Source organism: Diaphorina citri, unplaced genomic scaffold (genome assembly GCF_000475195.1).
Source record: "Diaphorina citri unplaced genomic scaffold, Diaci psyllid genome assembly version 1.1 scaffold527, whole genome shotgun sequence".
Lineage (NCBI taxonomy): Eukaryota > Metazoa > Arthropoda > Insecta > Hemiptera > Psyllidae > Diaphorina > Diaphorina citri.
Window position 1 is genome coordinate 115,655 of NW_007377961.1, and position 16,944 is coordinate 132,598.

Below are 16,944 nucleotides of genomic sequence, written 5' to 3' on the forward strand. Positions count from 1 at the left end.
GAGGTATTCTTTCCATCCAGCATATTCTTACCTGCACCCTAAATGCCTCTATACCTTTACCTTCCTCCCTTTCTGAAAATGTTGTGGTTGTTGAATCCCCATTTCTTTACATAAAAGCCCTCTATGTATTCGATCAAATCTATTTTTAGAACAGAGCACCACAGACCGGGGTGTAAAACAATAAGATACTTTAAAGAACAAATCGGGAATCAAAATAAAAACCCTATTAGATTAAAATTTCGATACCGGATGTAGTCAGGGGTTTTTTCCACTCAAAAGAAAAAATAATCACTGCCTGCACCTAATCATATAAATCATATACCAGAATTATCCATTATAAAAAGCCCATCATCAATCGATAGCTGTGAATCAAAGGCTAATAACAGAAATGTAATGAAACTTGGTGTACCTTCCTAAAACAAGACATGCTTTGCAGTGGCACCTAGATTCAGGCTTCATAGCAAGAAGAAGTATCCGAGTCCACAAATTTTCAATGTTACAAGGCGTATTGCCCCAATGTTACAAGTTTAGTGTAATGCCCTAACAAGTCTATTGCCTCCAGAATACAACCATAGGTAAGTAGGTATTGAACATACAACTTGGAAAATGGTAGATTTTGGTTGAGTGTATACCTACCTATAGGTAATCTCTAAAATCTCCTAATGGATGATACTACAAAAAAAAAAATATTTATACAGAAATACACAACTTCCAGTAAAAATAAGAACCATAAACGTTTAGGTATACCTCTATATCATTTGATCTCTCTGAATAGAATAGAATAAACAAATGTACCTAGGCAGAATGGGCTTTCTATAAAATATTGTAGCGTTTAAATTTTACGGCTCAACTTTAGTGAAGTATAATTTATCTAAAATGGAAACCTTTTTACTTTTTTTTATACCAACACTCAATTTATTTCTCCTCAATAAAAAGAGCCCAATCCAAACCTTTGTAGAACAGAATATTGCCTTCCCAATATACCAACACTCAATTTATTTCTCCTCAATAAAAAGAGCCCAATCCAAACCTTTGTAGAACAGAATATTGCCTTCCCAATGTTAAAAAAATCTGGTGTGAACATCACACGACTTTCCTTATCCTATTGAATGATGCTTATTTGAGTGTTCTTTTACCAGAATATTGCCTTCCCAATGTTGGAATTGTTAGTCGTTTATTTCCTACCTAAACCAACCGTAAAAGTTAAGAGAGGTGAACTTTTGGAAATAAAATTCAGACCCTAATTTGGAAGTTGGAATGAAGGTACTTTGTTGGTTCCCATCAAAATAAAATACACCGCCACCTTTTTGATATATTACTCAACATGAAACAAAATTAGATATCTTGTACCTAACTCATAAAAATATGGACTTTTTATGCTTCCACGTAATTTTAAGAAGAAATAAGGCCTCCCCTCCCTCTGTTCCTAAGCTAATGCTAATAGCTTTAATACAAAATACGAGACCACTATAAATTAAAAAAGAAAAATGTTGGAATATGTCCCCTAATTTTTTCCTTCTTTTTTACATTAACTTTAATGAAATTATCTCTTTTGTTTCTAGACCAAAACACCAGATAAAAATAAAAAGACAACAAAAACAAAGCAAGCCTTCTTCCCCCTTGGAAAACTTTCACAATTGGCAAAAACATTAAGAAAGGGGAAAAAACTGTGAAACAAATGGGGTCTTTTCCAGCAGAACATTTGAAGTTATGGGACTTGGAATGAGGAATACAGCAATATGCCTGGTGAACTGGACAACATTACAGAAGCATTCAAATGATGAGACTTCTCTCAATCCTAAAACAACTGACAGAAGCAATATCAGTAGAAATAACATAACCAGTTGTCTTAATCCCCTTGGAAAACTTTCACAATTGGCAAAAACATTAGAAAGGGGAAATAACTGTGAAACAAATGGGGTCTTTTCCAGCAGAACATTTGAAGTTATGGGACTTGGAATAGGATAGAGCAACATGCCTGGTGAACTGGACAACATTACAGAAGGCGTATAGAAGCATTCAAATGATGAGACTTCTCTCAATCCTAAAACAACTGACAGAAGCAATATCAGTAGAAATAACATAACCAGTTGTCTTAAAAAAATCCACTCTTTCGGCCTCTCAACGTAAATGCTACCGAATCTACAAAAACTACGACTCAATATAGCGTAAATGATGTATTGACCACATACATCATTACCTCTATGCAATATCCTCCATACTTCCTTACATCATCCTACCTCGTCTTTAAATAACACATTAGAAACCCCTCCTCCTAAAAGAGCTTACATGAATCTACAAAAACTACGACTCAATATAGCGTAAATGATGTATTGACCACATACATCATGGCATAGGTATTACCTATGCAATATCCTCCATACTTCCTTACATCATCCTACCTCGTCTTTAAATAACACATTAGAAACCCCTCCTCCTAAAAGAGCTTACACCTATGAATCATCTCGAGCATCTGACGAACAGAAAGAAAATTTACAACAAACAAATAATTCCAAATTTGCCAGAGGAGAAAGAGGATGCGAGTCTTTCCGTTCTGGTTTACACAAAAGGAAACGTCAGGAACATTATAAATGCTCGCAGAAAAAAAGGTGAAAGGTTATACAGGGTGTGTTGCCATGTTGAAAGTTTCTGACTTACTTCGTTTGTGGACAACACGTTATGTTGTGGCGGGTCTCTTCTTGATCCCTCTTGTGCCGTGTCCATTTTTAAGGACTATTAATTGCACTGAGAAGGATAATACTTTGCTCCAACAGATGAATCCCGCGAGCAGAAGGGAATAATGTGAAGACAGACCAATCACAGAGGGGCCAATCACAGAGAGATGCGTTTATTTCTACGAAATCTACGAATACATACTCGTAAAGAACAGCAGACATCCAGAAACAGACAGGAATCCAAACACCAATAGGTGCATGCTCTCATAAGTTTCACACACACATTACTTTTTTTCGCAGCATTCTATTGAAGCAGCTTTCTCCCCATCTTGTATAGGAGATAGTAAAGTTCAAATATAATAAATGTATCACAAAAACTGACGGGAAAGATGATGAGGAAAAGGATCTCCGAGATCTCCACGTGTAAACAAAACCCAACGCTCATCAATCTTCCCCAGATTTTCCTCCAACTTCGGAAATATTTGGACAGCCATAGAGGATTCAGATATGGGGAAAAAGTTTCCGGGCACATCGCTGCATGCAATTCTTTTTGAAAATCAACGTCAGTGGTGCAGAGGCGTGTTGAACTTTGGAGCTGGAGGTTGGTGGTTCGAATCCAAGTCCAGTCATGAAATCTAGGTGTAATAGTTGGGGACGATATTTGTGACAAGCATTTAAGTATGCTTCACAATTAAACATTCCTCCTCCTCCAATTCTTTTTGGAAATTCAACTCGTATTCGGTTTGATGTCCAACAAAAGACTGATCATCTTCCCAAGCTACCACTGAAGAATCTTGTCCAGGGAAAATTTCACCTACTAAAACTTAGATATTAACGTAACTGCAAAGGTCTTAACATCCCGAAATCTAACAGAGATGGAAGACAGGATATATATGAAAGCCAGAAGTTCCTAGAACGAACATTATCCTTTCACCCACTGAAGAATCTTGTCCAGGGAAAATTTCACCTACTAAAACTTAGATATTAACGTAACTGCGAAGGTCTTAACATCCCGAAATCTAACAGAGATGGAAGACAGGATATATATGAAAGCCAGAAGTTCCTAGAACGAACATTATCCTTTCAGGATAAAATCCACCCCGAGCGGGAATCCATCCCGCAGTCTAGTGCTCCACTACCAACCAAGCTAACTAGGCTGGCAAGATGAGTTGAAACTGTTCGGGCTGACTTACTTGAATATTTGGCCACTCCCTTGAACGTGACCGTCTCTAGGATCACAGGATCGCTCTTGCCCTTGGCATTCACCGCGTACAGTCTTATCTCATAGGTAGTGCCCGACTCGATGCCGAAGATTTTGAACTCCGGAGGCGTCTGGTTGACGGTGATGTTGAATTTGGTGACGTACGTGGGTAACTCGACCAGTTCCATGAGGAATACTTGGGGGAGACCTCCGTCGAAGCTGTCGATGCAGGACACTTGTAGTGAGTCTGCCGTGTGGTTCGAGGTACAGTTTTGTAGTGGGAAGGGACGCCCTGAAACATGGAATAGAGATATGGAAATACAGTATAAACCATCTAAATCCAAAATAGGTACTCTATCATTGACATTATGGTCTTTTCATTTTGTCTCCCACCAGGATACCCCATCTTCATATCCGAGGAGACTCTCTCCTGAACTCCTGAAATAAATCTCGAGCGAGCCCCTCGGATACACATACTGCAAGTAGTGATAATTTTACTAGATTAAAAAAAAATAATAATAATAAAAAAAAAGATAAGGTGATGCTGATGATTATACTAGGTATGAAAAGATAACCAAAAGAAAAGATATGGCTATGAAGATGTGTTTCCTTTGAGGACTTGAGGAGTATGACAATTTAACATCCAAGAGAAAACTCCCAAAATGCAGCTCGCATAAGGAAATATGGTGATAATTTTACTAGATAAAAAGAAAAAAAAAGATAAGGTGATGCTGATGATTATACTAGGTATGAAAAGATAATCAAAAGAAAAGATATGGCTATGAAGATGTGTTTCCTTTGAGGACTTGAGGAGTATGACAATTTAACATCCAAGATAAAACTCCCGGAATGAGCTCACCAAGAGATCAAATAAAAATATAGATTCAACCTCTGACAAGGAAGATACCAATATCAATGCACTCCCAAAAAGTTTCTTTATTTTTCGGCGAAATTCCCTTTTTTGTGAGTTCATTGTTTCGAATTCTACGTAGCCTTGTGTACCCTAATTTCCACGTCACCATTCGTCGAAATCATGCATAATTCATCAAGAACAAGCACGAAAAAATGGAAAATAATATACAATTCGTGTAGTCGTACAATATGTCCTGGTAGTCACTGTATTGTAAACAATTTTCTTTGTCTACGGGGATGTTGTATAACATCCAAGATAAAACTCCCAAAAAGTTTCTTTATATTTCGGCGAAATTCCCTTTTTTGTGAGTTTATTGTTTCAAATTCTACGTAGCCTTGTGTACCCTAATTTCCACGTCACCATTCGTCGAAATCATGCATAATTCATCAAGAACAAGCACGAAAAAATGGAAAATAATATACAATTCGTGTAGTCGTACAATATGTCCTGGTAGTCACTGTATTGTAAACAATTTTCTTTGTCTACGGGGATGTTGTATAATAGGTATATGTACCCAATACTGGTGGTATTCTCGAAATACCTATACCTTCCTACCTACAGCAATTTCCAATATTTCCCATTTCCTTTCCGAACAGAATAGTTCAAATTAAAAGCAGCATAAAAAAATTGTAGGTATATGTACCCAATACTGGTGGTATTCTCGAAATACCTTTACCTTCCTACCTACAGCAATTTCCAATATTTCCCATTTCCTTTCCGAACAGAATAGTTCAAATTAAAAGCAGCATAAAAAAATTGTAACAATTTCCAATATTTCCCATTTCCTTTCCGAACAGAATAGTTCAAATTAAAAGCAGCATAAAAAATTGTAAACCTACAGATATCTCTCTCTCTCTCTCTTTCTCTGTGGAAATAATAACAAAAATAAATTCTACTTTATTACAAACGATAAAATAAAATGCGCTCCTCTCTCTAGCTCTAGTAAAAAAAGGAAAAAAAAAAATGTGGAAAAAAATCTTGTATACGGGTATAATTTGTAGCATATGCGGAAATCACGTAGCCGGGGATGTTGGGCTCCTATCTTGTAATGGCAATGTACAGTGACGTGTTTATGAGAGGCATGTAATAACTTCACACCCAAACCACAGCCTTTGCTCAAGGGAACATCTCTAGGAAGTTCAGATTAGAGGTTAGAGAATCCAAAAGATCTGAGTAAAAAGGGCAAACGTGAGAACTAAATGTCCTAGGCTAGGCAAATGTGTGTCAAAGCAGCTTTTGCTCAAGGGAACATCTCTAGGAAGTTGAGATTAGAGGTTAGAGAATCCAAAAGATCTGAGTATAAAGGGCAAACGTGAGAACTAAATGTCCTAGGCTAGGCAAATGTGTGTCAAACTCGAGATCACCTACGGTACGAGTAATATTAGTTAGGCATGTTGTAGGTAGGTATATAATAAGATAGTATTTTTTTCTGGGTTTACCACAGTCACGACAACCCGAATTTGAAATTTTTAAATATGTAGTTGGCAGTTGACAACCCTAGAAGATCATACTTCTAAGGTCACTTATGCCCAATTTGACCTCATGAACCTCGTCAAACTAGTAGTCGACGAAATATGAAATATCTTCATTGGTAGGACAAACTAGGGTAGAAGTTTGTCTTTTTCTTCTTTTTTTGGTTGGACTGCGGTTGGACCTTGGTTAAACTACGGGGGAAAGGGGACTTTTCAGTCCTATCCCAGCAGGATAAACAAAGTATATTCTATTCTATTCTACTCACCCGCGGCTACGATTTGGTATCTGCAAGGCACCACCTGTTTCCCGATATGGTTCTCAGCGAAGCAGTTTAGGCATGTTGTAGGTAGGTATATAATAAGATAGTATTTTTTTCTGGGTTTACCACAGTCACGACAACCCGAATTTGAAATTTTTAAATATGTAGTTGGCAGTTGACAACCCTAGAAGATCATACTTCTAAGGTCACTTATGCCCAATTTGACCTCATGAACCTCGTCAAACTAGTAGTCGACGAAATTTGAAATATCTTCATTGGTAGGACAAACTAGGGTAGAAGTTTGTCTAGTTTGTCTTTTTCTTCGTTTTTTGGTTGGACTGCGGTTGGACCTTGGTTAGACTACGGGGGAAAGGGGACTTTTCAGTGCTATCCCAGCAGGATAAACAAAGTATATTCTATTCTACTCACCCGCGGCTACGATTTGGTATCTGCAAGGCACCACCTGTTTCCCGATATGGTTCTCAGCGAAGCAGTCTATACTGCCATACTCCATGTCATGCTGGGGCGTATAGTTATAAATCGACACGGACCCAAAGCTAGTCGACCTGGACCCGGGCAGATCTTGGTTGACCCCGGCAGAGTTGAACTGCCAGTAGAAAGTCTGAGGTGCTGGGTTCGAGTCCACTTCACACCGCAGACTGACGGTCTCCTGCTTGAGAGCGCCGAACGTTTCATCCTTGTCTTTCTTGCAGATTGGCACAACTGGGAACAGAAGAGAAATTCGGATTTGCTTGGATTATGATTTCGCAAATATCCCTATTTCTAGGAAGGAAGGAAGTCGTGTTTGAATTTCATCTCTCAATTGGTCGAAAAGTCGAAAGTTATTGTCAATCAAGGAGACTAACAGCTAGGACAAACTAAATTAAAAATAGTAGAGTCAACAAACTAAATTAAAAATAGTAGAGTCAACTAACAACTAAGTAGAGTCAACTAACAAAATAGTAGAGTCAACTAAAAATAGTAGAGTCAACTAACATTGTACAAACGCTGTTTGTACAATGAGTATTGATTTGAAAATTTGAATAGAAAATTCAACAATGGACGGACAGGAAGGTTTTGTTCTACCTCGACCATTTCGGTCACTCTATCAGAGTTTTCATTCTACTATGTACGTACTTCTACTACAATAACTACTCTTGAGATCACTCTGACAGCATCCACAGCAACTTGTTTGAAATTAGAGATTTCCAAGCCCTCCGCAAACCCCTCACCAACGGGACAAAGAGGTTAATGGAAACCACATTCCCAAGTGTTACTGGACAAAAATGTTACAAAATACATTACGGTACAACATTATTATTTAGAACTTTATTTACTGGACTCGAACTATTTTTCAAAAACAAAAGAAAAAGTTTTGCCTCGGTGTTGTTCATAAATAACAAAATACAAAAAAAAGAAAGAACAAAAAACTAGTAAAACTCCAAACTGCACTATATCATATTGTTGAAGGAACAAGTGTGACTGTAGTGGACGAGAGAGGAGAAGAGAGAGAAGGGATGAGATGAGGAGAACAAGATGGAATTGAAAGAGAAGGTGAAGAAGGAAGAGGCAGAACAATAAATGAGACAGAAATGGAAGAAGAGGGAAAGGAAGAGGCAGAAATGAGAAAAGCATGTAAAAGAGGATGAGATGGAAGATAAAACATGAAACGGAAAGAGATGAGGGACAAAAGAATGCAAACATCTTTATCTAATTATGCTTTCTGGAATTTGGCCTAGCGTGAAAAAAAGAGGGCTTGCCTAGTAAACATGATGGTGCGGGTTCGATCCTCATTAAGGTAAGAAATTTCATAACTCATTTCACCACGTAGGTAGTTCTGAGTTTTAGGTGATGTACGTTTCCCCCTTCTAGTGGGTTAACAACAGATAGTAAAGGACAGTTGATTCCACAGTTTATTGTTAAGTGGGGATGTTGAGTAAAAGAACTTTTTAAAGCCCATTTTTCCAGGAATTCCAGAAGCAATGAGACTACCTGGTAACCCTGGTGTTCAACATAATTATAATTGGACCACCCTGTATATAATGCAGTAAGTGAAAAAACACTACACCAGACATTGCGGCACACGTGGCCACTAGGTAAATAATATACAGGAGGGAGACACAGAAACAGGAAGGAAGGAGGGAGAGGAAGAGATAGAAACAGGAAAGAGAGAGAGAGAGAGAGAGAGAGATAGGACGGGGTTGGATGGGAAGGATGTGGGAAAGGGGGAAAAGGAAGGTACATACTGAAAGAGAGAGAGAGAGAGAGAGACAGGGATATAGTAAGGGAGAGGTGGAAGGGAAAGATAAGGGACAGCAACGAATGAGGGAAGGAGAGAGACAGAGAGGGACTGAGAGAGGGAAATATTTTGCCTCATGTGTATCATATACCATAGGGGGAGAGGGGAGGGAGAGAGAGAGAGAGAGAAAGGATGAAATTTTTGCCTCATGTGCAGGTATCATTATACGACACATGCCTAGGTCCTACGCTTTATCTGTCTAGAATCTACATGAATAAATAGGTAGATACATATATACCTCTACCTTTAGTCCTTTAACTACATTGCTACATAAATAGCCGATTTCTTCCCTCCCTTCCCCCACTTTCCCTCTCTCTCTCTCTCTCTCTTTCTTTCTCTCTTTCTCACTCACTCTCTTTCTTTCTCTCTTTCTCACTCTCCCTCTTGTAATAAGGGAAGGTTAATTATAATTAGGAAGCCACTGTTTAGAAAGCAGAAGGCCCCTGTTATAATTGTACGCAGTGACGACACAACTATAACTGATCTTATGAGAGAGAGAGAGGGAGAGAGAGAAGAGAGAGGGAGAAAGAGAGGAGGGAGAGGGAGAGACAAGGCTGGGGAGAAAAGGGGTGAGATTATACAATATGCATTACAATTTTGCAATTTACACCTACAGCTTTATACATATGAGTATGTAGGTACATACATACATAGATACTCAGAGGTATGTTACCTACAATATATTTATCTATTGTAGACCTGTGTTTTACAGGGTTCAATTAGGTATTCATTAAAAATAGTTATCTATACATGGGGGGAGAAAAATTCCGCCACCTCTAAACATTCCTCTCAACTTGGTCGATAGTTCCGAAGTTATGCATTTCTAGTTTCTACATAAACGGGTGAGATTATACAATATGCATTACAATTTTGCAATTTACACCTACAGCTTTATACATACGAGTATGTAGGTACATACATACATAGATACTCAGTGGTATGTTACCTACAATATATTTATCTATTGTCGACCTGTGTTTTACAGGGTTCAATTAGGTATTCATTAAAAATAGTTATCTATACATAGGGGGAGAAAAATTCCGCCACCTCTAAACATTCCTCTCAACTTGGTCGATAGTTTCGAAGTTATGCATTTCTAGTTTCTACATAAACGATTGGTGGATGATGGCTCATTCTTCAAATATTTCGGCTGAAATTCTGCTGATAGGTAGCCACAGTATTCAGTTTCAGTTTTACGCCTTCCTCTTGATTTATTTACAGTAGGTTCTTGTGACTTGTGAATAAAATATTTTTGAATATCTTCAGCTAACAAAGATGTGCCTGACTAACAAGTGTAAGTTTACATAAACGATTGGTGGATGATGGCTCATTCTTCAAATAATTCGGCTGAAATTCTGCTGATAGGATGCCACAGTATTCAGTTTCAGTTTTACGCCTTCCTCTTGATTCATTTACAGTAGGTTCTTGTGACTTGTGAATAAAATATTTTTGAATATCTTCAGCTAACAAAGATGTGCCTGACTAACAAGTGTAAGTTCGGTTTGCTTGGATTATGATTTCGCAAATATCCCTATTTCTAGGAAGGAAGAAAGTCGTGTTTGAATTTCATCTCTCAAATGGTCGAAAAGTCAAAAGTTATTGTCAATCAAGGAGACTAACAGCTAGGACAAACTAAATTAAAAATAGTAGAGTAAACTAACTTACAAAACTCTGTTTGTACAATGAGTATTGATTTGAAAATAGAAAAATTCAACAATGGACGGACAGGAAGGTTTTGTTCTACCTCGACCGTTTCGGTCACTCTATCAGAGTTTTCATTCTACTATGTACGTACTTCTACTACAATAACTACCTACTCTTGAGAACACTCTGACAGCATCCACAGCAACTTGTTTGAAAATAGAGATTTCCAAGCCCTCCGCAAAACCCTCACCAACGGGACAAAGAGGTTAATGGAAACCACATTCCCAAGTGTTACTGGACAAAAATGTTATAAAATACATTACGGTACAACATTATTATTTAGAACTTTATTTACTGGACTCGAACTATTTTTCAAAAACAAAAGAAAAAGTTTTGCCTCGGTGTTGTTCATAAATAACAAAATACAAAAAAAAAAAAAAAGAAAGAACAAAAAACTAGTAAAACTCCAAACTGCACTATATCATATTGTTGAAGGAACAAGTGTGACTGTAGTGGACGAGAGTGGAGAAGAGAGAGAAGGGATGAGATGAGGAGAACAAGATGGAAATGAAAGAGAAGGTGAAGAAGGAAGAGGCAGAACAATAAATGAGACAGAAATGGAAGAAGAGGGAAAGGAAGAGGCAGAAATGAGAAAAAGAGAGAAGGGATGAGATGAGGAGAACAAGATGGAATTGAAAGAGAAGGTGAAGAAGGAAGAGGCAGAACAATAAATGAGACAGAAATGGAAGAAGAGGGAAAGGAAGAGGCAGAAATGAGAAAAGCATGTAAAAGAGGATGAGATGGAAGATAAAACATGAAACGGAAAGAGATGAGGGACAAAAGAATGCAAACATCTTTATCTAATTATGCTTTCTGGAATTTGGCCTAGCGTGAAAAAAAGAGGGCTTGCCTAGTAAACATGATGGTGCGGGTTCGATCCTCATTAAGGTAAGAAATTTCATAACTCATTTCACCACGTAGGTAGTTCTGAGTTTTAGGTGATGTACGTTTCCCCCTTCTAGTGGGTTAACAACAGATAGTAAAGGACAGTTGATTCCACAGTTTATTGTTAAGTGGGGATGTTGAGTAAAAGAACTTTTTAAAGCCCATTTTTCCAGGAATTCCAGAAGCAATGGGACTACCTGGTAACCCTGGTGTTTAACATAATTATAATTGGACCACCCTGTATATAATGCAGTAAGTGAAAAAACACTACACCAGACATTGCGGCACACGTGGCCACTAGGTAGACTACCTGGTAACCCTGGTGTTCAACATAATTATAATTGGACCACCCTGTATATAATGCAGTAAGTGAAAAAACACTACACCAGACATTGCGGCACACGTGGCCACTAGGTAAATAATATACAGGAGGGAGACACAGAAACAGGAAGGAAGGAGGGAGAGGAAGAGATAGAAACAGGAAAGAGAGAGAGAGAGAGAGAGAGAGATAGGACGGGGTTGGATGGGAAGGATGTGGGAAAGGGGGAAAAGGAAGGTACATACTGAAAGAGAGAGAGAGAGAGAGGAGAAACAGGAAGGAAGGAGGGAGAGGAAGAGATAGAAACAGGAAAGAGAGAGAGAGAGAAAGAGAGAGAGATAGGACGGGGTTGGATGGGAAGGATGTGGGAAAGGGGGAAAAGGAAGGTACATACTGAAAGAGAGAGAGAGAGAGAGAGACAGGGATATAGTAAGGGAGAGGTGGAAGGGAAAGATAAGGGACAGCAACGAATGAGGGAAGGAGAGAGACAGAGAGGGACTGAGAGAGGGAAATATTTTGCCTCATGTGTATCATATACCATAGGGGGAGAGGGGAGGGAGAGAGAGAGAGAGAAAGGATGAAAATTTTGCCTCATGTGCAGGTATCATTATACGACACATGCCTAGGTCCTACGCTTTATCTGTCTAGAATCTACATGAATAAATAGGTAGATATATACCTCTACCTTTAACTACATTGCTACATAAATAGCCGATTTCTTCCCTCCCTTCCCCCACTTTCCCTCTCTCTCTCTCTCTCTCTTTCTTTCTCTCTTTCTCACTCACTCTCTTTCTTTCTCTCTTTCTCACTCTCCCTCTTGTAATAAGGGAAGGTTAATTATAATTAGGAAGCCACTGTTTAGAAAGCAGAAGGCCCCCTGTTATAATTGTACGCAGTGACGACACAACTATAACTGATCTTATGAGGGAGAGAGAGGAGGAAGAGGGAGAGAGAGAGAGAGGAGGGAGAGGGAGAGAAGGCTGGGGAGAAAAGGGGTGAAATTATACAATATACATTACAATTTTGCAATTTACACCTACAGCTTTATACATACGAGTATGTAGGTACATACATACATATGTAGATACTCAGAGGTATGTTACCTACAATATATTTATCTATTGTCGACCTGTGTTTTACAGGGTTCAATTAGGTATTCATTAAAAATAGTTATCTATACATAGGGGGAGAAAAATTCCGCCACCTCTAAACATTCCTCTCAACTTGGTCGATAGTTCCGAAGTTATGCATTTCTAGTTTCTACATAAACGATTGGTGGATGATGGCTCATTCTTCAAATAATTCGGCTGAAATTCTGCTGATAGGATGCCACAGTATTCAGTTTCAGTTTTACGCCTTCCTCTTGATTTATTTACAGTAGGTTCTTGTGACTTGTGAATAAAAATATATTTTTGAATATCTTCAGCTAACAAAGATGTGCCTGACTAACAAGTGTAAGTTGTTATTTATGTTCGTTGGTACATTTTCTTACTTTATTATTGAAATCACTTATGGATACAAGTTGAATTCCGTGGCCCTCATTGCTGACAGCTACCTGATGTTTTCCAATGTGGTAGCTCTGGCTGTAGCATGTCTATCCGTCATCATGTCAAAGAAGAAGTCCATCCGAAATACATACGGTTGGGCTAGAGTTGAAATCCTGGGAGTTTTGATAAACACAGTCTTCCTGACTGGGTTATGTTTCCTAATGGTTATCCATGGGGTGAAACGTATCTTAGAACCAAGTCCTGTCAAGGAACCCAAGACTATTCTTCTGATTGGGATCATTGGTTTCATCATCAACATTATCGGTTTGATGTTGTTCAGAGACTCCACTACAAAGCACTGTGATTGCTTCACCTCCAGGCTATCTGTCTTGGTGAATGCTGTCTCCATAAGTAAACATTCCATAGGGAATAATTCCGAACACACTGCTTCCCAGCACAATATGTTACATCATGGCAGTAGCACATTCATTAAAAGGACCAGCTTTGAAAAGATGAGCAAAACGAACTTGAAACGGTCCAGCGCTACTCAGAGATTAGATCTCTTGGATGAAGATATTTGTAAAGATGAGGTTGTGCTAAATAATATTCAAATTGATGGTAAAATTGAAGAAAATGACAAGATGGACGTAAAAGACGTCAATTCCACGATAAAGTTCAATATGGAACCACCTGTAGTAACGGAAGAAAGTGCAAATACAAAAGAGACTGAAGGCGGAAAAGTTATCAAAGGAATATTGAGGAATGAGCTCACCAAGAGATCAAATAAAAATATAGATTCAACCTCTGACAAGGAAGATACCAATATCAATGCAGAATGAGCTCACCAAGAGATCAAATAAAAATATAGATTCAACCTCTGACAAGGAAGATACCAATATCAATGCTAGGAAAGGAATCCTTCATCTGCCTAATAAAACAAAACCACACAACTTTTGGTACAACTGTAAGTTTACTTCACATCTCCACAGCAGTAAAGTTATCTTCCATATTGTAGCGGATGGGTTGGGCGCTATCATGTTAGTGCTGTCTTCAATATGCATTAGTCACTTTGATGATAATCAGTTTGTACAGTTGTATATTGATCCTCTGGCTTGCATCATCCTTTCTATTCTCACCCTGTATATTGTCACAGTAGTAAAGTTATCTTCCATATTGTAGCGGATGGGTTGGGCGCTATCATGTTAGTACTGTCTTCAATATGTATTAGTCACTTTGATGATAATCAGTTTGTACAGTTGTATATTGATCCTCTGGCTTGCATCATCCTTTCTATTCTCACCCTGTATATTGTGAATCCTCTGCTGAAGACAAGTGCTTTGATTTTGATTCAGTCAACACCGCAACACATAGATGTGCCGGAATTGAAAAGGAAACTGTTACACAAGTACAAGGATGACATCATCTCTATACATGAGTTTCTTGCTGAAGACAAGTGCTTTGATTTTGATTCAATCAACACCGCAACACATAGATGTGCCGGAATTGAAAAGGAAACTGTTACACAAGTACAAGGATGACATCATCTCTATACATGAGTTTCACGTGTGGCAACTGGAGAGCAACCGGATCATTGCTACCCTCCATATCAAATTCCATGACAAGCAAAAGTACATCGAGCTTCACAAGAAGATTCAATGCTTCTTCCATGGCTTGGGAGTTCACTCTGTTACCATACAGCCTGAATTCCTCGATCTGAACTCGAGTGCCAATAATCGCCAGAGTCATTGTGAAATCCAATGTCCTCAGAATGGGATGCTATGTCAGAAGAGTACATGCTGCGGACCTCAAGGTATAACTAGAAGTGTTTTCAGCAACACATGTACAAGTATTCATGAGGGCGAAGCTAAATGTTGATTTTAAAATGTGTCTTTCCGTTTTATAGACTTTGCTGAATAAACCATTTTAGAGGACATGCAATTTACTATGTTGAAAATTTATAGATTTACATTCCAGCTGGCAGTACGTTCAAATATCAAGAGCTAAATATAAAAGCCCTTTCCCAAAATATTTTAAAATTTTCATTTAAAATCGATAGGTATAAAAAATTAATACCTACCCATAATATTATAATACCTACCTACCTCTACCTACAGTAATAATAGTGGAAAGGGTAGTTTATTGATTGTATCTTGCATGGTTTTGGAAAAGACCCAAATTTCACCTTCAGTTTTCAGCTCAAGTATTGAAATACTCGAATAAACTCTTGGCGTGTTTTCCCTTTGGAAAAATATTTTCATCTTTTTTTTTTCTCCCGTTAATCATTTTGATTATTTTCCCTATCGAAGACCATTTAACTGGAAGGAGGCATAGGAATGAAAATTCCCCCATGCCTCCTTGGAACTTGATAGGATACCTAAAGGTAATGATAAAATTTTATTCCATTGATTGTCTAGGGATCAGGGTTCTCCAAATTTGTCTCTTGTCTATCAGCATTGTTCAGGGAAAACCATGAGAGAGGAAAAAAATAATTAGAACATACTCCTTCTAAAATGATCCACAGATTCCAGAAAAACTATCACACCAAACCACATGGTTGCATTTCAGGGTTCTGGGTTCTTAAAAAAATAAATCTTCGTAGCGAAAAATGAGACAAAAATAGCTGGGAAGATAGTTTCATTAGTTTGATAGTTTCATAAAATAGAAAGATATAATTATAAGGATAATTGAAGAAAGTTAGTATGTAGATAGAATATTAAATACTCGACTACTTTCCGTGTCTCAGCATTGCATTAGCGGTTTGAAATGTGAAATGTTGACATCCAGATTTCCCCAAAGCCTCAACTTCGAAAGACGTTGCTTAATTTTCTGACAAAAACAAGAACTCCCATCAGTCCCATCAGCTACTGTGGTATTGAGGGCAGGACCGTACTTAGGAGGGCCAGGGGGGTACACCTAGGGCATTTTGCTCCTAAATGTATGTAACTACTTGAGTAGCTAGGTACATTGATCAAGTAGCGACGAATGGCAGCATTACCAGTGTAAAAAGATTAATGATAAATGAAATTTAATACAAATATTAGAGGAGGCTGTGATATCTACTAAAGTTGAGAAAAAGCTCTGCTTTAAAACAAAGAATCCACTATTTGATCTGATAGTATTAGCCTCTAATTTGGAGCATCCACCACCCCCTCCCCATCTAGTGACCCAGGGGGTTGCCTAGTGAACCCTTCAGGGTAGGGGGCGAAAAAGTATACTAAGCCGCAGTCGAAAAAGTATATTTAAGCCCAATAAGCCACTGTTCGAATTCTTACTCTCTCCCCCCCCTGAAATCCAGGATACCGGGCCTGAATTTCAAGGAGGATGCAAGGGAAACCCAGAGGTCTCTGTCTGCTCTGGAATTGATAATGCTATCCCATTCGTCCATACTCTGTGGTACTCTTCATTAATAGAGTTTGTAACAAGGATTCAAAACTCCTGTGGGACTTCATAATGAAGTCGAAATAAAAAGTTTTTCTTTTTTTTTAACTCTCTCTCCTCTCCACCCCCCTCTCTCTTCCTTTCGGAAAATAAATTTTAAACTCTTGCTGATGAAAATTTTCAAATTCGACTTCGACAAACCTCACCTCCACTATACCGAAAACCAGGGAGAAGCTTCAGCTTTCTTCTCCAAATCGAATTTAACTTTGAAGTCTAACTTGTTTACTTTTTGATTCTCATAATCAAAAAGTAAAGTAGAGTTGTTTGCTATTTGTGTAAGGTGGGTATATA

The 16,944-nt window shown here is 38.2% G+C and overlaps 2 protein-coding genes across 2 annotated transcripts in view; one reads left to right on the forward strand and one right to left on the reverse strand.

Annotated features, from left to right (window-relative positions):
• Positions 1-16,944, reverse strand: part of LOC103509762 (B-cell receptor CD22-like) — a 60,068-nt gene that overhangs the window by 17,924 nt on the left and 25,200 nt on the right. Inside the window, exons 8-9 of the mRNA XM_026824031.1 lie at positions 6,951-7,244; positions 3,869-4,168 (exon numbers count right to left, since the gene is read on the reverse strand). Of these exons, the coding sequence (XP_026679832.1) occupies positions 3,869-4,168; positions 6,951-7,244 (594 nt within the window). The remainder of the gene's footprint in view (positions 1-3,868; positions 4,169-6,950; positions 7,245-16,944) is intronic.
• On the forward strand, positions 13,077-15,153 carry LOC108252452 (zinc transporter 10-like). The gene is made up of 4 exons (XM_026824033.1): positions 13,077-14,035; positions 14,109-14,351; positions 14,516-14,547; positions 14,669-15,153. The coding sequence occupies exons 1-4, from the start codon at positions 13,164-13,166 to the stop codon at positions 15,088-15,090; spliced, it is 1,569 nt and encodes a 522-aa protein (XP_026679834.1). The 5' UTR covers positions 13,077-13,163; the 3' UTR covers positions 15,091-15,153.